The sequence below is a fragment of the Melospiza georgiana genome, chromosome Z (assembly GCF_028018845.1).
Source record: "Melospiza georgiana isolate bMelGeo1 chromosome Z, bMelGeo1.pri, whole genome shotgun sequence".
NCBI lineage: Eukaryota > Metazoa > Chordata > Aves > Passeriformes > Passerellidae > Melospiza > Melospiza georgiana.
Genome location: NC_080465.1, coordinates 73,030,836 through 73,052,990, shown reverse-complemented (window position 1 = coordinate 73,052,990; position 22,155 = coordinate 73,030,836). Strand labels below are relative to the sequence as shown.

The 22,155-nt window shown below is 55.3% G+C and overlaps 1 protein-coding gene across 1 annotated transcript in view; it reads left to right on the top strand.

The window, feature by feature from the left end:
- The first annotated feature begins 190 nt into the window (after positions 1–190).
- TLN1 (talin 1) overlaps positions 191–22,155 on the top strand; it is a 34,855-nt gene continuing 12,890 nt past the window's right edge. Inside the window, exons 1-34 of the mRNA XM_058043554.1 lie at positions 191–267; positions 6,312–6,475; positions 8,681–8,778; positions 9,012–9,141; positions 9,375–9,527; positions 9,807–9,949; positions 10,349–10,476; positions 10,964–11,024; positions 11,297–11,401; positions 11,766–11,921; positions 12,161–12,262; positions 12,489–12,565; positions 12,726–12,906; positions 13,564–13,677; positions 14,002–14,110; positions 14,291–14,499; positions 14,618–14,716; positions 16,682–16,849; positions 17,120–17,414; positions 17,511–17,677; positions 18,012–18,140; positions 18,444–18,557; positions 18,750–18,863; positions 19,020–19,154; positions 19,295–19,423; positions 19,521–19,623; positions 19,695–19,903; positions 19,985–20,104; positions 20,266–20,463; positions 20,794–20,933; positions 21,035–21,128; positions 21,282–21,371; positions 21,542–21,664; positions 21,845–21,988. Of these exons, the coding sequence (XP_057899537.1) occupies positions 6,346–6,475; positions 8,681–8,778; positions 9,012–9,141; positions 9,375–9,527; positions 9,807–9,949; positions 10,349–10,476; positions 10,964–11,024; positions 11,297–11,401; positions 11,766–11,921; positions 12,161–12,262; positions 12,489–12,565; positions 12,726–12,906; positions 13,564–13,677; positions 14,002–14,110; positions 14,291–14,499; positions 14,618–14,716; positions 16,682–16,849; positions 17,120–17,414; positions 17,511–17,677; positions 18,012–18,140; positions 18,444–18,557; positions 18,750–18,863; positions 19,020–19,154; positions 19,295–19,423; positions 19,521–19,623; positions 19,695–19,903; positions 19,985–20,104; positions 20,266–20,463; positions 20,794–20,933; positions 21,035–21,128; positions 21,282–21,371; positions 21,542–21,664; positions 21,845–21,988 (4,467 nt within the window). The 5' untranslated portion in view covers positions 191–267; positions 6,312–6,345. The remainder of the gene's footprint in view (positions 268–6,311; positions 6,476–8,680; positions 8,779–9,011; positions 9,142–9,374; positions 9,528–9,806; positions 9,950–10,348; positions 10,477–10,963; positions 11,025–11,296; positions 11,402–11,765; positions 11,922–12,160; positions 12,263–12,488; positions 12,566–12,725; positions 12,907–13,563; positions 13,678–14,001; positions 14,111–14,290; positions 14,500–14,617; positions 14,717–16,681; positions 16,850–17,119; positions 17,415–17,510; positions 17,678–18,011; positions 18,141–18,443; positions 18,558–18,749; positions 18,864–19,019; positions 19,155–19,294; positions 19,424–19,520; positions 19,624–19,694; positions 19,904–19,984; positions 20,105–20,265; positions 20,464–20,793; positions 20,934–21,034; positions 21,129–21,281; positions 21,372–21,541; positions 21,665–21,844; positions 21,989–22,155) is intronic.

Sequence of the window (22,155 nt, the reverse complement as noted above, 5' to 3'; positions counted from 1 at the left end):
TGCGCGGGCGCGGAACCGTGCCCAGCCCCGGGCCGTCGGGCCAGGCCGCGCGGGCACAGAGCAGCGCTGTCCGTGGGAGCGGGATGCCCGTGGCGCGGTGTCCGGGTGGAGCGCAGCCCCGGGGCATCGTGCGCGGCCGTGCCGTGTCACTCGGCGGCGCGCCGTGTTCTGGCGCATGCGCAGCGGGGGGGCGGGAAGCGGGCGGTGCCGCCCGCTCAGCTCCCCTCAGCGTCGCGGGGCCGCCGCGCTGCTCCTGCCCGCGCAAAGGTACGGGAACGGGGGACGGAGGACACACGGTGTCCCGGTAACCGGGGAGGGGGGGCTGCAGAGTGGGGTCCTGCGGGCCGGCAGCGCCCTGGCTCTCGGGGGGCTGCCGGAAACGGATGTCCCGGGAACCCTGCCCTGCACCCCGCCCGGTAAATGGCGGGGAGGCAGGGAGGAAGCAGCTTTCCGGTTACCGGGGTTTCCCTGCTCCAACCGGGGCTTGTCCGCGGGGCTGCCGTGACCGGAGGGCTTCCGGGGTTCACTCTGGCATGCCCAGATCGCCCCTGGGGCCGGCGCCACCCGAGCACAGGCGCCCACTGGAGGCTCCGGGGCAGCACGGGCTGGCGCGGCCACGTTATCCCCGGCCACGTTATCCCCGGCCCTGCCCTTGCCCTGCCTCACCAGGCTCGGGCCTGGAGTCCACCGTGGCGAGGCCCGGGCCAGCATCCTCACTTCGGGGGTCCCTGGGGACCCAACTGGACAAGCCTGGCCGTGGCCGACGGTCCGCGGACCTTGGGGAATTTGGGGCACGCCAGGCGCAGCTTTTCCCCCGGCGCCCCGCTCACCCTGCCAGGACGTGGGGAACAGCGAGTGGCAAGGGTGTCTGTGTCCTGCTGCGTGGTTTTGGGTGGGACACGAGGGCACAGCACTTCCCATGGCCATACCGAAGCCAGGGAGGTCACCGCAGCAGTTCCCACCAGGACACACAGCTGGCCCGGGATGGGGCGCTGGGGTGGTTCCAGGCAGGATGGGAATGGCCCCAGTCGGGGAAGGCGTGGATCGCCCCCTTGTCCCGGCCGAAGCAACTAACCAAGCAGGGGGAAACGCTGCCCCATCCTCTGGCTGTTCCCTGCCGGATCCTGCCCCAGCCCTTGCAAATTCCCCATCCCTTTGAATCTGCCGGCAGGATGTCTACATGCTTCTGCCGTGGCTTCATCGCTGGCTGTTAGACCCATATTTGGTAGCGATAATTGTTTACTCCCTTCTCTCTCTCCAAGCCTCGCTGCTGAGAAGGGGAGGGCACATATTTTTGGGATCTTTAGTTTTGCCAAAAGCTGTGAGTTGCCCAGTGAAGGGTTAGACCGCCTGCCTCTCCCCAGGTCATAGGGTGAAAGTGCCCAAGTGCTAAGCGAATGTGTGATGGTGCATGGGAAGCACCAGTCAAGCGCTCCATTCCCTTGCTGAATGGCAGCAGCGGGAATCTGGTGCTTCCCAAAGTGACACATCCCATTAGATTTAGAGAAGGAGGAGTGGGAAGGTTGGGGAAAGGGGAAGAGCATCCTGTGGGATGCCCTTCTTTTCAGAACTGAGCTTTGGTGGCTGCTGGGTGAAATGACCCCAGAATGCAAACATGCTCTCTTCTTTCTTTCACCTTTCTGCCTGCCCAGCAGCACAATGCTGGGCAAGTTGCTTGTTGTGGGAACCATGGGTGCCCAGATCAGGGCACCCAGTGCTTTCCAGAGGTCATGACAGCATGAACTGCACCTCAATCCCCGCTCTTAGGGTCCTGTGCTGGAGGACCAGCTTGCTAAGGATGCAGGAGAGGCTGTGGCTGGAGTCCCACTGGCTCCCATGCCTTCCTGCGTCATGGGCAGTCTAGAGGTGCCACGATTTGTGCTCCGTTCCTTTGGAGGTCAAGGGATGCCCAGCAGGAGCAGACAGGATGTGAGATGTGTACGAAATGTTGGCAGTCAATAGCTGGAGCTGCTTCAGCTCAGTGCATGTGAGCAGGCAGGCAGGCTGCGGCTGCGATCCTCCAGCCCAGCTGCTGGCCCCTGCCCATTTCCCGTGCAGAGCAGGGCTGCCCTCCCTGCAGGAGCGAGAGGATGCTCCTGTCCTAGCCATGGGCAACAGTGGAGTGGTCACAGGGGGGCTGAGTCTGGCCTTGACAGCCACTTATGCTCCCCGGGAGCAAGCTCAGCTCGGCTGGAAGAAACTGTCCTCCCATCTGACGTGGACATGCAGCTGGGAAAGAGGAACTGGGCTGAACGGTCTCACCAGCGTGTGACACTAAACCAGCTGGGGCTGCTGGCTCAGCCTTCCCATTGGTGCAGGGCTGAGCTCTGTCTGCCTCAGTGCCTGCTGTGGCTCTGTGTACTGGTCCTGCACTGGAGAACCCAGCCAGAGCCTAGTCTGGCTTCTTTTTGACCCTGTTGATGCTGCTGGAGTGCACATGCTGACATGATGGCCAAACCACTGCTGCAGACATTGTGTTTTGGTGGCCTGGTATCTTCCTAGTTGTGCCAGTGGCTGTACTGACTGGGCTGTGCCTGTGGAAAACCCCAACACTGGGATGGTTTGCAGCAGATAAAGCTTCCTGCAGTCAGCTCCCAGTCCAGGGGGTGTCCACAGTGGGGCTTTTCCCATGTGAAATTTGGTATTGACATTAAAAAAAGAGGGAAAAAACCAAACTCCATTACAAGACTTCTTTTGGAGTATCCCTTAAGAGAGAACGTAATAAAAATGGCAGAACTGTTGCATCTGAAGATTTGCAGCTTTTTTCTGGAAACTCATCACAAGCGTTCCAGGTGTCCACAGTTGAATTCTGCTTGATTTTTTTTTGTCTTTTAACACACATGCCCTTCCACGTAACCGTTACTGCAGCAGTGAACTCCTCCGACAAAAATACAGTAATTCCACCACGTGACCAAAAACCCACTGTCTGTGTCCCTGGCAATGTCACGGTGGTGCCTTGGGCCACGCAGGTCCCGTCTGCCCGCAGCCCTGCCTGCCCTGAGCCTGCCCTCAGGCAGAGCCCCTGCCGCTGTCTCGGTTTTGCTCACCTTGCCTGGGGTGCGATGGAGGAAGCCGCAGCAGCTCCTGGGGGAAGCGGTGGGACCCCACCAAGGTTAACCCCTCCCCGTCATCACTTTGCGATTGGCTCAGAAGTGTGCCCGTGGTTCAAAAAGGGCTGCACACAACTCGCTGTAAAATGCAGAAATGTGTTAACCCGGCTGTTTTGGTGCCTTATCTGTTTTTGCATACTGACAATGTGATTGAGAATAGGTTTGGCTGAGAATGGGTTTGCTTTCTCTGGAGGTGAGCCAGCAAAAATTTGGTGTGTGTTCATCAAGACTTGGTTTGTTTGGGTTTTTTGTTTTTCTTCTTTCTAGGGGGACAGCTTGAGTTTCGCTGTCCTTTTTTTTTCTGGTTTGCAGTGCCAGGCTCCCACGCTGTCTCATTTGTTACATCCAGTCCAGCTTTTCTCTCTCCACATGGTTCACAGAGGGGAGAGATCTGTAGGGACCATGCCCTGCATTGATGCCCTCACACCGGGCAGCAGATTTGCAAACCTTGTGTGATTAGTTGCCACATTTTGCTGGCAAACCTCACCCTGGTTTGAGAGGGTGTCCTTTTGCAGCAGAGGATGTTTCTACTCTAGACACTGCTGTGAGCAAAGTTCAGCTGCTAGAGCCTTGACTTTTTCCATAAAATATGGAAATTGAAGTGAACCATCTCCCTTTTTTCTGAGGTTTTCCTTGATGTCATCAGCATCTTCCCTGCTGAGCTCTGTAATTTGTTTGGGAGTGGGAAGGCTTGAGCAGTCATCTTCTTGTGGGGTCTTGGGAAGCACAGTGACCCCTGTGAAGGGTGTGCTAAGAGGTGCCTCTGGTGCATGCCTGGTTTTGGGTGGCTTTGTGAGGGCAAGAAGAGGATGCAGAACTAGTGGCAGATGTCCTGGCTCCTCTCAGTTCCTCTCTACTGTCTGACGTCCTCCACTCCTTCCTCCGTGGTCTCTGACCTTGTCTTGTCAGTGGCATGTTCTCCTTTTCCTGCAGAGGGATGGAAAGCAGCTTTATGCTCAACTTGAGAATATTTTTAGATGTAGAGAAGTTGGCCTGGTGACCGCAGCAGCCTGCCCTGCATATAAAACACTTGGAAAACCCTTTCCATGACAGGGTGTTCCTCGTTTGTTCAGCCCCACAGCTTTGCTAGTGCTTCCGGATAGATGGCAATGGCACGGGCGAGTGCCTCTGCCACCTCCTTCCCTCCGCCGATGGGCTCCGGAGCTGAAGTGCATTTCATTCCTCAGCAGCGGAGACAGTGGGGGCCACGGGCCTCCGCAGAAACATTGCAGAACGGCTCAGGAATGCAGAGCTGGAGCCGCTCCATGTGCTGGCGGAGGCGGCACGCTCCTTGGTCCCTGCCTCCCACCCTGCACCACCAGCGTGGCTTTATGCCTCTGCAGGAGCAGAGCCCCTGCCCTCTGACTTGCTCCTGGCCAGAACTGGACACGGATCCTGCCCCTAGGCTGCTCAGGTCTGTGTTTGAGAGCAGCCTGCTGCTGGCGTACCCCCTCCCAGGGGGACTGGAGCTGGCAGCACTGGGCAGGGATGTACAGACTCACCAAGTGCTGCTGCACTGCGAGGAAGGCTGCCAGCACATTTTACCCAAGAACCTTCCCAGGCCAGGCTGAGGATGCAAGATCAGCTTTCCCTGACAGCCATAATAGGAAGTCTGGCAGGAGCAAATGAATCTAAAAGAGAATAAGCAGATGTGTATCCCACCAGTGCTCTTGCATCCTCCCATCGCTGGAGTTTAAGGACAAGGCAGCCTGGGTCAGCAGAACAGGGGACTCGCTCTGTATGAGCAGGCACTCAGGGAGGGGAAAAGGCATGTCCCTCCTGCAGAGCATCGGGTTGGGGCCAGACAGGGAATTCTGAGGGAGGCATGGAGTAGTGGGGCAGGAGCAAAGGACTTGGGAGGGGTTCTGAGGCGTTTGGCTACTTGGGAAAGCACTGAAAGCTGTTTCACAGTAGATCTGTGAAGGGAAAGGCTCTTATAAGCTGCATCAGGCAAGTGGGGCACTTACATATGACCTCCTTTTACTTCTGTTACTTCTTTCAGCTTTTACTCTGCAATACAGATATTGCAGTTCTGATTAGGTGTTATTAAAGCTCTGGTGTGTTGGAGCTCTGTTGAGGAACGCTTGCTCAGAAGCTGCTCTGTGCAATCCTTTAAGCCTGAACTCTGCAACTACCTGATAGGAGGTTATATTGAGATGGGGGCTGGTCTCTCCTGCCATGCCCGCAGTGAGAGGACAAGAGGAAATAGCCTTAAGTTGAGACAGGGAAGGTTCAGATTAGATATAAAAAAAAAAAAATCACTGTTAATATGATGAGGCATTGGAGTAGGTTGCCCGAGGAGGTGGTGGAGTCACCATCCCTGGAGGTGTTTAAGAGGTGTCTGGATCTGGTGTTAGGTGATATGATCTAGTGATTAAGGTAGTGCTACGTGGGTGGTTGGACTAGGTGATCTTCCAACCCTGATGATTCCGTGATTCTGTTCTATGAAGCTGATCCTTCAAGCTGGATTCTGCTTGAGTCCTTTTTCAGATGTCATGGTCTGGCTCTTGTATGCCCATGCATTGAGACCTGTCACAGGTGGTCCCTTGCCCTCCTGTGCATTGCCCTGTGCCTTGGGCTGGGATCTGCTGCCAAATACCAAATCTCATGAGCACACCTTGGGTGTGAGTGGTGCTTTTCCCAGGTAATTGAATTTAATGTGTGAATTCAATGCCTGGTGCCCTTATCTTGCCTCCCCGTGCAGCCTCAGGCTTTTCCATCCCTCTGTACTCAGGCTGCCAGCCTCAGCTGTCAGGCTGGTGACATGAGGGGTCCTGATAGCTGGGGCAGGGCCCTGCCAGCTCTGGGTCAAAGCTTGGTTTTCCTCTTGTGGCTTCTGTGTCATGGCAGGTTTAATTATAACCCCTTCCATCATGCTCTCACAGCTTATCTAGTGTGCTCCCTCATCCTCACTTCCTTTCCCTGGCAGTATCTTTCTTGGGTACCAGCTGCTGTCATTCCCACAAGGCAAGTAAATTTGGCTTTAGGACCTTAGGGCAAGGAGGTGGGGGTCCCAGTGCTAGGCTCAGGTCCCAGGTCTGGAAGGTGAGACCTCACAGCTTGCCAGCACAGGCTGCAGCCCTTCCTTGCCACTGGAAGCTGAATCCTGGCTTTCAGGTGCTGCCAAAGGAGGAGGAAGCAAGCACACTGCACACTGTTTGGGGCCAGCCATCAGAGCTCACCGTCTGTCTCCTCCAGCAGGTGACGCAGGAGTGGGGACAGCCCAGCCGCCACCATGGTTGCCCTCTCGCTGAAGATCAGCATTGGCAATGTGGTGAAGACGATGCAGTTTGAGCCCTCCACCATGGTGTACGACGCCTGCCGCATGATCCGTGAGCGGGTGCCTGAGGCACAGATAGGACAGTGTAAGTCCATGGAGGGACTGGCTGCCATGCCAGGGCTGCCTTGGCTTAGCTCCTGGCATTTCACTCGTCTCCCTTTTCTTTTCTGTCTGTGCCTCTCTGGCACTTTGCCAGAGAAGTGGTGGGGTGGGAGGAGTGGGGTCCAAGTCCTCTTGCCCAGTTGATGGGAGGGTCTGAGTTTCTCAGACTCCCTCCTCAACATCCCAGAAGAAAGTTTGTGTGTTTAGAAGTTAGGAAACTACATTTGGAAGTGAAATAACTCTTTAAGCAATTTGAGTCCACTGCCCTTTCTGTCTCTGCTCTTCTGTCCTACTTACATTCATCACCACTAGCTAGGGATATGTGGGTTTAAACAGTTGCAGGGGTCATAGCAAACATTAATAAAACATTTGAGTTAATTTTTGATTTCTTGGGCTATATATAATCTCCCCTTGGTCTGTATCCCGCTGGCAGCTCTCTGCCAGACCCCTGCTGGTGCTCCATTACCTTTCTAGGCTGCCTCAGCTCCAGTATTTTCTTGCTGCCGCTAGGCTCACAATTTAGTCTATAGCTCATGAGCTCATGATGTGACTCACACCCACGCGGATGTGGCCTGTCCCCATCACGGATGGGGGGTTGGAGCTCTGGGACGCTGTCTCAGGGGCTCTCCTGAGTCCCTGCAACCCCCAGAAGCGGCTGTGCCATGGAGGAGAGACAGCAAAGTGGAGGTCAAGAGTCGTGGGAAGAGGAGGGGGAGTGCAGCGACATCTGGGAGCAGCACATTCCTTGAGGTTGAAAGGAAATGCCTTCTTACACCATGCCCGGCTGGTCAGCAGTCCAGCAGACTATGGCTTTCAGCTTCAGCAAGGGACTTGATGTCTTTGGATATGCAGGGCTATAGTGGTGTTGGAAGGAGCATTGCATTTCCTGCTCCTGGGTGTGAGCCAGCCTGTTTATAAAAAAAGCAGCAAGGGGAAGGCCTTAAAGGGAACTTCTTATTCCTGCGTTCCTTTTCAGTTGCTCACAGCCTTTCTTTTCCTGTGTGTCCCTTGCAGCTTTTACTTCTCTTTGCTGTTTCTTACACAGTGGCACTTGGGCTCCTTTTTTGAGCTGCCCTGTTTTTTTGTCACCTTTGGGCTGGGGGAGCTTTGGTGTAAGTTTCCAGCTCTGCTCTTACTCTGTCTCAGGAAGTGCCTCTCCCCGCCCAACCCATGGATCTGGGGCAAGCTGCTCAGTTTTCAGTGCTTTGGATTTATCCTCTTGGAATTTGCTTTGAAAACAGTTTGGTTTTTTGTTGTTCTTTTTTTACTTCGAAAATAAAATGGCAAGCTTTCATGATTTTTTTTGCTCCCTGTTTAGTAGGATCTTAACAGCAGTGTTAGCCAGGCAGGCGCAGGGCGGCTCAGGAATTTGTCCCTCCCCAAAGAGAGCTGCCAACAAGATGACGAGTTATAAACATAGCCAACCAAGACAGCCTGCGGCGCAGGATTGTTGCAGAGGTGGAGAAGGACCTTTCCAGGGCATAGCCAGGCGTGGTCCTGGCCTCTTGCTACATAAAAACGGGCCTGTCCCTGTAGGCCTGAGCTGGGGAGTCACTGGCCAGGATCCAGCAGCAGCCCTTTCACCAGGCACTCCACCCTGAGGGAGCAGGATTTGGTGAATGATATTTACTCACCACCTCTGAGACCTTGTAAGCCTTGAGCTGGTTCTCGTTCAGCAAAGAAAGGAGTCCCAGCTCCTCTAGGTTCCATCATTCAGGTTGTCTCTCTGTCTTTTCAAACTGTACTGTGTCCTGAGGAGATGCAGACCCTACCACCAGAGAGTACTCTAAGTGTGGATTGCCTAGATTTTATAGACCAGTTCCCAGCACCCTTCCTGGTGATCCCCAGCATTTTACTACCTTGCTTTCACTACTACTACACATTGCACTAAAGATTTCAGAGAGCTGTCAGCCCCAACTGCAAGCTCTTCCTTCTGTTGTGTCTGTCAGTTCCAAGTTCAACATTGCGTAGGCATGCTGCAGATGATTTTTTCCACAGATAACTGTGGTAAAACCTCAGAGCTTGCGTGCCAACTTTGTTTGTCATTAGGTTTGGGCTCCAGCCTTCACAGGGCTGCTGTGCTTCACACACTGGCTTGCTCCAGTGCATATTCCTGGGCACAGAGTGGCATTGGGGTGGCCTTATGCTGCTCAGGACTACCCTGTTAGAGTCTGTACCTGTTTTTCAGCCAATGATTTTGGGCTCTTCCTCTCGGATGAAGACCCAAAGAAAGGGATCTGGCTGGAGGCTGGGAAGGCTCTGGACTACTACATGCTTCGCAATGGGGTAAGTATCCATCCCACATCCTTCCAGCTGCATCCTTCGCTCCATGGTTGGTTGTCTTGCTCATGGCGTGGAGGTGGTGTTGGTGCCTGCTGTGCTGCCTTGTGTTGTGCCCTGCAGCATGCCCTGTCACCCCACTATTGCACCAGGCAGGGGGGAGCTGTTTGCCTGACTGTGGGATGTGGGTGCCCTGCACTGGTGCCACTGCTGGTAGCTGTGCTCTGCTGTGCCTGCAGGATACCATGGAGTACAAGAAGAAGCAGCGGCCCCTGAAGATCCGTATGCTGGATGGGACAGTGAAAACGGTGATGGTGGATGACTCCAAAACTGTCACGGACATGCTCATGACAATATGTGCCCGGATTGGTGAGGAGAGGACAGTGACAGGGGGGAAGAAGGGAGGTGGGGAAAGAATGGCAGAATCTGACGGGCTTCTGGGGGAGAAGCAGCAGCAGCTCTGTTGCAGATGGCCTGGCAGCAGGGGTATCTGAGGGGTGCGTGACTCTAGGGAGGAGATACTGCTCTGCACCCCTGCGTTGCTCCATGCTCTGTGTTTGGCAGAACAGTCCTTCTGAGTTTGGTTCTCTGATCTCTTGCAGGCATCACCAACTATGATGAGTACTCACTTGTACGGGAGATCATGGAAGAGAAGAAAGAAGAGGTTACTGGCACCCTCAAGAAGGACAAGACCTTGCTGCGAGATGAGAAGAAGATGGAAAAGCTCAAACAGAAGTTGCACACAGATGATGAGTGTAGGTGTACTGGGAATGGGGTCAGCCTGTGCCGACAGCCTCGGGGGAGGGGAATAGGGACCCCTGTGAGGGGAAGAGGGTGTGGGGAGAAACATGTGCATGAAGGAACATGTGTCTACACTTCCTAGAATATCTCCTGCCTGTGGGCCCAGGGCAGACGGGTGAGAGCTGGGATGCATCAGGCAGACATCTATTCCTCACTCAGCATAAGCAGCCCCAGGGCCAGGACCAGCTGTGCCTTGATGCCTGTCCCTGCTCACACCCTGGCATTGTCTGCAGTGAACTGGCTGGATCACGGCCGGACCCTGCGTGAGCAAGGCATCGATGACAATGAAACACTGCTGCTGCGGCGCAAGTTCTTCTACTCTGATCAGAACGTGGACTCGAGAGATCCTGTGCAGCTCAACCTGCTCTATGTGCAGGTATAGCTTCCCAGAGCACCTGGTTCCACTGCCTCCTGCCAGCCCCTGACAAGTCTGGTGGCTGAAGGTTTTGTCGGGAGCCATGATGGGGAGGTACTTTGGGATACCCAGCTATGTCCTGGCTAAGAGCCAACACTGGCTATCCCAGCCCTGTCCTTTGTATACTCCAGATCTCCCCAGGGAATGCCAGTCAGCTCTGTCTGGTAGGAACCATCCTGAAATCCTGCTGCTGTTCCTTCCCCAGGCTTGATGCCTCTGGAGAGCAGCCTGGTCCTACATACACCTGTTTTTTAGAACCACTTCTTTTAAGTCTGTAAAACATGTGCTTGATATGGAGGAGAGCAGTGACAGGGCTGCATGGCTGCCCAGCCCACAATGTTGTCTTCTATTCCCAAACAGGCTCGTGATGACATTCTGAACGGTTCCCACCCTGTCTCCTTTGACAAAGCCTGTGAGTTTGCTGGCTACCAGTGCCAGATCCAGTTTGGGCCATACAACGAGCAGAAGCACAAGCCAGGCTTTCTGGAGTGAGTGTCCTGGGGAGCCCCTGGGCTTGTCTTGAGGCAGCTGGGGTAGCTTGGCAGCACCCAGTGCCACACTGCCTTGTGGGGCTCTGGGGATCTGGGTGCCCCTGGTGCAACCCCTCTCCTCCCTCACAGCACAGTGCCCAAGCATAGGGATCCACACCAGCTATGAGGGCTGCCAGCCCCCCATCCTCTGGTAGCCCTGTAGGGCCATGCAGTCAGCTGCTGTGGGGGTGGCCCCAGCCCACCCCCTGGCCTGCCTTGATGCCACACAAAGGGCTGCATTATCAGCACCTTTTCCCCACTCTTAACTAGGGGAAATCCAAGGACAGCTTTCATAGCTGGAGCAATCTCTCCCACATTCTTACTGCTTCCAAAAACTTCAGCTTATGCCCTTGTGTGTGGCTTTCAGTTGGACTTGTTCATAGTCAAGGACAGACACCGGCTTTGGGCTCTGCTGCTAACAACTCTCTTGGCTGTCTTTTGGCAGGCTCAAGGATTTCCTGCCCAAGGAGTACATCAAGCAGAAAGGAGAACGCAAGATCTTCATGGTATGTGCAGTGTGGAGGTTGAGATCTGGACTTTTTGTTCCTCCTCACTAAAGGTTGAGGCACTCCAGTCTGAGGAGGCAGCACACACCAGTCTGGTGGGTGAGAAACAGGAGCAGGAGCTGTAGGTGGGCAGACAGGGCAACTCCTGAGGTCTCAGAGATCAGAGCTGGTGCAGGGAATGCTGGTGGGGTGGGGAGAGCTCAGAAGAGCTGTGCAATGGTGTCAAGGCAGGACTGTGGATCTGGTGCAATGTTCTGTCTTGCTGTTGGCAGGCCCACAAGCAATGTCAGAACATAAGTGAGATTGAAGCCAAAGTTCGCTATGTGAAACTTGCCCGTTCCCTCAAGACCTACGGGGTCTCCTTCTTCTTGGTCAAGGTACAGCAGCAGCACCCCTGGTCCCACTTCAGACTCACCAAAATTCTGCTTCTTCAGCATCCATCTGTTGTGTCTCCAGCTGCTTCCCCTCAATCTATGTTGCTCCAGTTTGGTTTTTTTTTGCATCTCCCCTGTTGCATTTCCCTGTGCACTGCCTTCCTGTTGCTGGGTTCATGCTTTTTCTCATTGTCAAGTTATATTCAGCATTGTCAAGTTATATTCAACATTGTCAAGTTGTGATAATTGTCACCACTAGAAAGTGTGGCCTTGTGGGTGTTTTGGTAGCAATGGCAGACCTCAGATGTCTGTGCCCCTGTGGATCCATCCTGGGGATAGCCCACAGACCTTCTGTTATGGCCCACAGGAGAAGATGAAGGGGAAGAACAAGCTGGTGCCACGGCTGCTGGGGATCACCAAGGAGTGCGTGATGCGTGTGGACGAGAAGACCAAGGAAGTGATTCAGGAGTGGAGCCTGACCAACATCAAGCGTTGGGCAGCCTCACCCAAGAGCTTCACCCTGGTAGGGACCAGCACTGGTCACCCATGCCTCCTTTCCACTGGTACCCCTGCAGGGCAGCTGCTCTCACTCCAGCCCCTCTCTCAGCTGTTGCTCCATGGTGGCACAGCCTTGCCCTGCTCTGGTGCCTCTCCCAGTGCTTGCTTTGATGGCTAGTGCTCAGGTGCTTAGTGCATACCAGAGGGGCTCAGGATGGCTGCCAATGCCCTGCTCCGGTGCTACCCTGTGCCCTGCTGTTGCAGGATTTTGGAGATTACCAGGATGGTTACTACTCAGTGCAGACAACAGAAGGGGAACAGATTGCCCAGCTGATTGCTGGCTACATCGATATCATCCTCAAAAAGGTGAGACTGTGCTGAGAAGGGCACTGATAGCCTGTCTCCAGGGAGGCATACAGAATGTGCCTTCCAGCTGCCTCCAAACAGCCATTGGCTGATGGTACTGCTGGGAAAGCTGGAGGCAAGGCAGGGGGACCCTGCCCTGGGTCACCCTTTGTGAGCTGGTATGGTGTCTGGGCTGCAGGAGAAGGGGGAGGGCTTTGGGAGTATCATTTTCTCTTTCATTTTGCAGAAAAAGAGCAAAGACCACTTTGGACTGGAGGGTGATGAGGAGTCCACCATGCTGGAAGACTCTGTGTCTCCAAAGAAGTAAGTCTCCCAGGAGCAAGGCAGCTGCCAAAGACAAGTTGAATGGAGAGTGTGCTCCAGCAAAGCTTGCAGCACAGCAAGGAGGAGGAGCTGCCACGTTCACAGAGCCTGGTGCCAGCGGTGTAGGCATTCCTTTACCTGGTATTTCTCCTCATTTCAGGTCGACAGTCATGCAGCAGCAGTTTAACCGTGTAGGCAAGGCAGAGCTGGGCTCAGTGGCCCTGCCAGCCATCATGCGGACAGGGGCTGGAGGGCCAGAAAACTTCCAGGTGGGCACAATGCCACAGCCTCAGCTGCAGATCACCAGTGGCCAGATGCACCGAGGGCACATGCCTCCCCTGGTAAGCTCTTCTTGTGCTCACCATAGGGCACAAACTCTGAGAGGTGACTGTCAGGCTTGTGTAGACCAATCTGTTTGGGTCCATAACCAAGCATTGTCTTGCTGTGCAGGGCAGGGGCTTTGTGCCACTGGTTTTGTGTGCTTGCTGGCCTGGCTGAGCCAGTGTCCTCCTGCACCTTCTCTGCAAACTTGAGCTACACCCCAGCATTTTAGTCTGGCTAGGGAGTGCAGCCTCTCTTTTCCGCCCCACTAGGTCTGTGGTTTGCAGCAGAACCCAATGCCATGTTTTGGTGCCCCCATCTCCTGTGCAGCTGGAGGAACACTTGGAAAAGGCCACGAGGAGGCCGATTTCTTTTGCCCCATGCAGTCTGTTGTGGGCGCTTGCTGTGAAAGCCTTGTGGGATCTCACAGTGTCTTCTCCCGAGTCCCTGAGAGCTGTTTAGCTGTGAGATTTAGTTGTAACCATGGTGGGATGAGGCATTTTCCAGTGGGAGTTGCAGAGGGGAAACTCCCTTTTTGCTAAGTCCACCCCACTATGTGGAGAGCTACCTAGTGCGGTGCCATCAGCAGCACATTGCAGGGGAGCATTTGAGCCAAATATGTAATCCTAGATTCCAAGCCTTTGGCATATTTCACTCTTTCTGTCTCTGTGTTGCAGACCTCAGCCCAGCAAGCCCTGACTGGCACTATCAACTCCAGCATGCAGGCTGTGCATGCAGCCCAGGCCACGCTGGATGACTTTGAGACCTTGCCACCTCTCGGGCAGGATGCTGTGAGTGCTGGGTGAAGGTGGGGTGCTGGGGGTGAACCTTACTGGAAGCTGGGCTGGGTCAGGCTGGCCACATTCCCAGAAGTGTTAGCAGCTCCTGGGAAGATCTGCTGCCTGGAAAGAGATGGGGTTGTATCCCACTCTGTGGGGAGACATGGAGGGGACACTTGGCCATGTTGTTTGGTCAGGGTGGACTAGAGAATTTGGGTGGCTACAGTTCTTCCCACTCTTTTCTTTATATCCTCTTCCTTGCATTTCTCTCTGTGAGCATGTGTGCAGCTACCCACCACTTCTACCACCTTCTCCTGATCCTTTTCTCCCACTCAGGCATCAAAAGCTTGGCGCAAAAACAAGATGGATGAGTCGAAGCATGAGATCCACTCCCAAGTGGATGCCATCACTGCTGGCACGGCCTCAGTCGTCAACCTTACTGCAGGTATATGGAGAACTAGAGAAGAGGAATGCCCCAGTTCAGTAAAATGTTTGGTCTCTCTTGTCTGGCTGAAAGACTCCCTCTGCTCCGTGAAAGGAAAACCACATCAGTGACAGGTGTTAGGATGCTCCTGGAGCATCACTTGGAGCACATCCCATCCTGACTCCTCTCTTACCTGTGCAGGGGATCCAGCAGACACGGACTACACCGCTGTGGGCTGCGCTGTCACCACCATCTCTTCCAACCTGACGGAGATGTCTAAGGGTGTGAAGCTGCTGGCTGCGCTGATGGAGGACGAGGGAGGGAACGGGCGGCAGCTTCTGCAGGCAGCCAAGAACCTGGCGAGTGCCGTCTCAGACCTGCTGAAAACAGCACAGCCTGCCAGCGCTGAGGTGGGGAGCTGGAGGGGCTGTGGGACTGAGAGGAAGGGGGAAGCCAAGGGAAACCACTGAGTGAAGTTTTTAAGGCTTGCTCATGAGCTTTGTGTCGGTTTTGCCTTGTTCCTTGCAGCCTCGCCAGAATCTCCTGCAGGCTGCTGGCCTGGTGGGACAAACCAGCGGGGAGCTTCTGCAGCAGATAGGGGAGAGTGACACTGACCCCCGGTTCCAGGTGAGTGCACCCAGCAGCAACCAAGGACTGCCACTCCATACAACTATTGGCCTTTGCACAGGATCTCACAGGAGGAGCCCAAGCTGAACATTCGCCAGTGCCCAGTCGTGACTTTGTGAGGGAGGGGACAGACCATTGCCCATCTCTGTCTCTAGAGTGATATAACAACTCTTATCTTGTGGATTCTGTGTAGATCCCAGAAAACCGGTGTGCTTGGAGCCTGCCTTCCTCTGAACCAAAGACGGTAAAACAGGCCTGGCTTGGCTTGGTGGTCCCTGCCATCTCCAATGTGAAGGGGGCTCCTCTGAGAACTATAATCTGAAATCTTTGGAGAAGGGCTCTTGCAAATTCTGCTTTTCTGTTGGTTGGATCTCAGAAGTCCATGCACTCGGGTTGCTGCTGGAGCAAGTGCTGCTCTGGAGATCACCCCTTGCAGCCACCTCAGTTCCTGCCTGCTGCTCCCTGCCTGTGGGAGATGCCTGCCTGTCCCCATCAGAGACCCAGTATGGGTGGAGCCTTGTGTGGCAGTTTTTTTTAGATGAGCTGTCTGCCAGCTGGCTTTTTCCATGATTGCTCCTGCCAGCACAAAGGAGGTAGCAGTGTTCTGGGGAGAACAATCCAGACATTTTAGAGACCAAAATGCTCCAGAAAAAAGGGGTTTCCATTCATGGCAGCCACACAGATTCAAGAGAGTAGAGAGGCCTTGAAAGATATCCAAGGGTAGCTGAAAAGCTAGAAGCAGAGCAGAAAGCCATGTTTGGTCATGCAGCAGTGCCAGGACAGAATATCCCCAAAGGTCAGATTTTGGACCTGGAAGACAATTTGCAGTCAAGCAGCAGGATGTTCTGCCTCACGGTTGTCAGACCCGAGTGTATGTACTTCCTTTGATGGGCTCAGATGCAGTGGTCTGGGGACTCTGGAATTGGATGCATGCACTCTCCAGTCTTTCCTCCTGTCGCACAAGGTGATGGATTGCAGTTGGAGTAGTCTTGGCTTGCAGGAGGCAAGGGAATGCTGTGACTCTTCTGGTTTGGTGGCCGGAGGCTTACTTGTTGTGGGGTGCAGGGCTGTTTGCTGTGATCACACACACAGCAGGAGGTTGGCAGCAGCAGTAGGCAGAGAGCCCTGCCCTGCCTACCAGGATTTTTGCTGTAAGGGGTGGTGCTACCAGTTTTCACCAGCAGTGTGCCGCAGGGGCTAATCCTGAAGGCTGCAGCATGCTGTCATGTCTGGTGCCCTGCAGGAAAGCAGTTCACCGTGTGCTGGTCCCTGCCTCTTGCCTCCTGGCACTGGTTGTGTACCTGCCACCCAGGAGAGAGTAGGCTGATTGCCTTGTCACACCTCTCTTTTAGCTTCAAGAATAACAGCAGAGATGTATTCTAGCTTGTCAGCCAACAAGTTAGAATTGAAGATAAAAATAGCTGGCATACCTGCAATGCCCAGAGGTGGCCAGCATGGGAGTATCTCCCACTTGCCTCTTGCTGGCAGCTGCCCATGGTGTGGGTGTGCCAAGGCTGGCTTGTGCCTGCTGTTTGGCCGGAAGGGTTTGTCATCTTTTCACCGTGTTCAAATGTTTGCAAACCCAATCAAATCCAGGAAGTACCAGCAGTGCCTTGCAGCAGTTTCTTGCTGTGGTACAACTGGGGACAGGTGGTTGTCCGGGGAATCGGTACTGCAGTGATGCTGAGCATTGCCCAAGCTCCTGTGGGTGGTGTTTGCGGCAGTGCAGGCTGCAGCTCAGGGCCAGGCTACAGCCTCACTGCCAGCTGTAGAACACAGTGGAGATGGGATCAAGGTGCTGCCAGCCTTTCCCGCTATTCAGTGCTGCTGGTGCTGGGACGGAGTGGATGAAAGGGCCCTGAGGGCTCACATTTCCCATCTGAATATTTCACGAGAGCCTTGCAGATGGCTGCGGCTGCTCCCACTGCCATGGCTGCCTCGTTGACCCTTTCTGTCCCCTCCCAGGACATGCTTATGCAGCTGGCAAAGGCAGTGGCCAACGCTGCTGCTGCGCTGGTGCTCAAAGCCAAGAATGTGGCTCAGAAAACGGAGGATGCCGCGCTGCAGACACAGGTGATCGCAGCCGCCACCCAGTGTGCCCTCTCCACCTCCCAGCTGGTGGCCTGCACCAAGGTAAGCAGCAAGGTTAATCCCTGCCTCAGCATGCGTGTGAGCTTCACCTGGCTGGGGGGCAGCTTTGCAGCGGGGTCCTAAGTGTGCCAGGACCACATGTCCTAAGGCAGGACATTGGGAATCTGGCACAGGAAGCATGGGCTGCCTCTTGTTGGAGGCCCTGCCGCTGTGCCCAAGCAATGGTGATCCTCTTTGGAGGAGCAGAAGTTTGGGATGCCTCCTCCATGGAGCATACCATGCTTGCTGCCCAGCCTTTGTTCTCCCTTCCAGGTTGTGGCTCCTACAATCAGCTCCCCAGTTTGCCAGGAGCAGCTGATCGAGGCTGGCAAGTTGGTGGCCAAATCAGCTGAGGGCTGTGTGGAGGCCTCTAAGGCAGCCACCAGCGATGACCAGCTCCTGAAGCAGGTGGGGGTGGCAGCCACAGCTGTCACCCAGGCCCTGAATGACCTACTGCAGCACATCAAGCAGCATGCCTTGGGTGGGCAGCCCATCGGGCGGTACGACCAGGCTACTGACACCATCCTCAATGTCACTGAGAATATATTCAGCTCCATGGGCGATGCAGGTGAGAGTGAGACACCGAGGGCAGAGAACAGTGGGTATGGAGGTGTCAGAGAGCCCTTGGGACTTGCTAACTGGCCACACTTCCATTCTGTTCCAGGGGAAATGGTGCGTCAGGCTCGTATTCTGGCCCAGGCCACCTCTGACCTTGTCAATGCCATCAAAGCTGATGCTGAGGGAGAGACAGACCTGGAGAATTCACGCAAGCTTCTGAGTGCAGCCAAGATCCTGGCTGATGCCACTGCCAAGATGGTGGAGGCTGCAAAGGTCAGTGTGTGGGGAAGGGTGGATGCTGGCTTTGGCCGTGTCCAAGGCTCAGTGCTGTGTAGGGGATGAGCAGCAGCTCCCAGAGCAAGGTCTTGCATTGAGCCAGGGACCTGTGGTGTGGGCTTCTCCTGTGAAGGAGCTTCCGGAAGCTGTGCTGTAGTAGCAGAGAAACTGTTATTGCTCCTGCTGCTGGACTCTTCCAGAGAGGCTGTTAACATCTCCCAAGTACTATAAACAGGGCTGTCTTGTGGGGGCCAGAGCAGAGGTGCTGCTCCAGGAGGAAAAGTGACTCTGTGGTCCCTGAGAGGTGTGATGGGTTTTCTGTTTTCTCCAGGGAGCTGCAGCCCACCCGGACAGCGAGGAGCAGCAGCAGCGGCTGCGTGAGGCAGCAGAAGGGCTCCGCATGGCAACCAATGCTGCAGCCCAGAACGCCATCAAGAAGAAGCTTGTGCACAAGCTGGAGGTGAGGTGCTGGGCAAGGATCTGCAAAGGGCAAGCAAGCACAGTCAGTGAGCAAGGCCTGTCCAGGAGCCCCCATACAACTCCTCTTTCCAGAGGGGTAAAGTGCTTTTCAAGTACAAGTGTCCATGCTGCGTCACAGAGAGATCTCCCTTCCGTTGTGTGCACTGTGTTGTTTTGGGGTGCTGGGAATGCTTAGGTGCCACAGGAGTAGGCGCAGGAGAAGTTGTTTGGGGGATCTGCGCCCTGATCATGGCGGGGGGCTCAATACAGACTGCCAATGTTAACCTGTGCCTCCCTGTGCCAGCATGCAGCCAAGCAGGCCGCCGCCTCGGCCACGCAGACCATCGCTGCCGCGCAGCACGCCTCCTCCTCCAACAAGAACCCTGCTGCTCAGCAGCAGCTGGTGCAGAGCTGCAAGGTAATGCCCTGGGCCTGATCCCAGCATCTCCTGTGCTCCCTCTCCCTGTCTCATCTCTCATTAGCTATGCTGGTGTTTCCTGCTCCGCCACAGTGGTCAGACTGGACCCTGGGGTCCTCACTTAGGTCCTGTAGGAACTGGTCTGGGTTGAATCCATGTGTGATCCTCTCCAGTGACCCTATTCTCTGGCAGGTGGTGGCTGAGCAGATCCCGATGCTGGTGCAAGGTGTGAGAGGAAGCCAGTCCCAGCCAGACAGCCCCAGTGCCCAGCTGGCTCTCATTGCTGCCAGCCAGAACTTCCTGCAGGTACCCATGCTGCCCAGAGCCTCCCATGCCAGCTCTGGCATTACAGCTTTCCTACCGTGCCTGTCCCTTTTAAGACTTTGGGAGATCTTCTGCCCATAGGCAGCTGAGATGCTGCCTGTTTGCTCTCTTCTCACTGCTTTTTTTCTGGCCCAACAGCCCGGTGGGAAGATGGTAGCTGCAGCCAAGGCCACTGTCCCCACCATAACGGACCAAGCCTCTGCTATGCAGCTCAGCCAGTGTGCCAAGAACTTGGCTGCAGCTCTGGCTGAGCTCCGCACAGCAGCCCAGAAGGTGAGAGACTGAGTCCCATCCTGCAGTGAAACACCAGCTGTGCAGAGTGGTGGGGACAGCCTGGTGGCGGGTTCTGGTCTCTACCACAGCCAAGTGGGCTCAGTGGTCACCTGCTCACCTTCCCTTCTGCTCTGTCACAGGCTCAGGAGGCGTGTGGACCCCTGGAGATAGACTCTGCACTGGGTCTGGTGCAGAGCCTGGAGAGGGACTTGCAGGAAGCCAAGGCAGCTGCCCGTGATGGCAAACTCAAGCCTCTTCCAGGAGAGACGGTGAGGGTGCAGGGAAGGGTGGCTCAGGGTGGACTCTGGGGCAGTGGAGTTGCCGAAGGTGCAGCTCACCAGCATGTCTCAACTCGGCCCCCTGCAGATGGAGAAGTGTGCACAGGACCTGGGGAACAGCACCAAAGCTGTCAGCTCTGCCATCGCTCACCTCTTGGGAGAAGTGGCCCAGGGCAATGAGAACTACACAGGTACTGGCCTCACAACAGGGCTGGGCGAGGGGGCACTGAGCTGACAGGCATTGACCTCTCCATCCCCCCAGGAATTGCTGCCCGGGAAGTGGCCCAGGCCCTGCGCTCACTCAGCCAGGCTGCCCGTGGTGTGGCAGCCAACACCTCCGACCCGCAGGCACAGAGTGCCATGCTAGAGTGCGCCAGTGATGTCATGGACAAAGCCAACAACCTCATTGAGGAGGCCCGGAAAGCAGTGGCCAAGCCTGGTGACCCAGAGAGCCAGCAGCGCCTGGCCCAGGTGGGGACAGGGGGTACCCCAGGCTGTGGGAAGGGTGTGGAGCTGGCTGGGAGGTGGTGACCTCTCTTTGCTTCCCTGCAGGTGGCCAAGGCAGTGTCACAGGCCCTGAACCGCTGTGTTAACTGCCTGCCAGGGCAGCGGGACGTGGACGCTGCCATCCGCATGGTGGGAGAGGCCAGCAAGAGGCTGCTCTCAGATTCGGTGAGCTGAGCTGGGGCGGGAGGGGAAGGGGAAAATCTGGCGATGCAGGCTGGTCCAACTGCATTGGGTCACTCTTGCGTATCCCCAAGCATGTGCCAGACTTTCATCTGCTGTCTCCTACTCATCTCTGTGCCTCTCCTAACCTCTCTCCTTCCTTCCAGTTCCCTCCCAGCACCAAGAGCTTCCAGGAGGCGCAGAGCCAGCTGAACCAGGCAGCAGCAGGGCTCAATCAGTCTGCCAATGAGCTGGTTCAGGCGTCGCGTGGCACCCCTCAAGACCTGGCCAAGTCCTCTGGCAAATTCGGACATGACTTCAATGAATTCCTGCAGGCAGGAGTGGAGATGGCCAGCCAGTCTCCGGTGAGAGGAAATGCTTGTTGGGGTATCCTGAATGAAGGCAGAGATTTGCGGTATCTGAGAAGGTAGCTGACCAAAGACAGAGTGTCCAGGCAGTGGTGGTTAGGGTGGCTGTGGCCGATGCAGCCAGGGAGATGGGGACTGCAGCTGTGCAAAACCACAGCAACAGGCAGAAGGTGGCTTAGGTTAGTCCAGCAAGAATTCATATTTCCTTGCTGTTGGCGGACAAGTTGGATGAAGGGAATTAGCTCAGCTTGAAAATCCCCAGAGTGGACCCAGGATAGGTGTGGACTTTAAGAGGTGCTGCAGAAAACTCATCTTGGCTTATTGCAGAATAAGGAGGACCAGGCACAGGTGGTGTCGAACTTGAAGAGCATTTCCATGTCCTCCAGCAAGCTGCTGCTGGCTGCAAAGGCTCTCTCTGCTGACCCTGCTGCCCCCAACCTGAAGAATCAGCTGGCAGCAGCAGCACGGTAAGAGGAGCTGCTCCCTGAGAGCTGCTGGCCATAGACAGTAGTGGGGCTGGGTGGTGGGGCATGCATTGATGTGTATCTTTCTCCCATGTCCCTGGCAGGGCTGTGACTGACAGCATTAACCAGCTGATCACCATGTGCACCCAGCAGGCCCCAGGCCAGAAGGAGTGTGACAATGCCCTGCGAGAGCTGGAGGTAAGAAGCCACATATTGACAAGGCACTGGAGGGGTTGAGATGTTGGGTATGGGGGAACTGCACCCCACTGCAAAGAACAGGAGGGAATGAAGAGGAGATGCAAGTGGAGGATGCAAAATTTTCCTCTGGATGTGACACCTGTGTCCCTGCAGACAGTGAAGGAATTGCTGGAGAACCCCACCCAGACTGTCAATGACATGTCCTACTTCAACTGCCTTGACAGTGTCATGGAGAACTCCAAGGTAAGTCCTAAATGGAGGTTTGGGGAAGACCAAGGTGGGCTTTGGAAGGATATGTGTACAAAGGGAAAGGTGATTCCTCCCCTACCAATGAAACACAGTGAACTCTGATCCTGGGAGCACTGTGGGAATCGGAAGTGATCTCCATAATCAGTGTGTGGTGTGTCCTGCAGGTGCTGGGAGAGTCCATGGCTGGCATCTCTCAGAATGCCAAGAACAGCAAACTGCCCGAGTTTGGTGACTCCATCAGTGCCGCCTCCAAAGCTCTCTGTGGGCTGACAGAGGCAGCTGCCCAGGTGAGACACGCTCAGTCCCAGCCCTGAGCCTTACCCCAGGGGCATAGTTGTTGCATGCACCCCCACCCCTGCCTTTCCAAATCAGTGGGAAATGCTGCCAGACTCCTCAGCAGCCCATGTTCTCTGTCAGACTCCCTGCAGTGTGCAGGCTCTCTCTCACCACATCTCCCATGTTCCTAGGCTGCCTACCTTGTGGGGGTCTCAGATCCCAACAGCCAGGCCGGACAGCAGGGCTTGGTGGATCCCACTCAGTTTGCTAGAGCTAACCAAGCCATCCAGATGGCCTGCCAGAACCTGGTGGACCCTGCCTGTACTCAGTCCCAGGTGAGTGTGGGGTGGAGCTCCATTACAGGCATTTGAGTGCATCAAAAGGAATGAAGCTAGTTGGAAATGCTACATCCCAAGATGATGGCTACTGTCTCATCAGGCCCCATCAGCTGCACTGGGAACCAGCTGGCAGCTTTGGTGCAGTGGGGCATGGAGGATCTTGA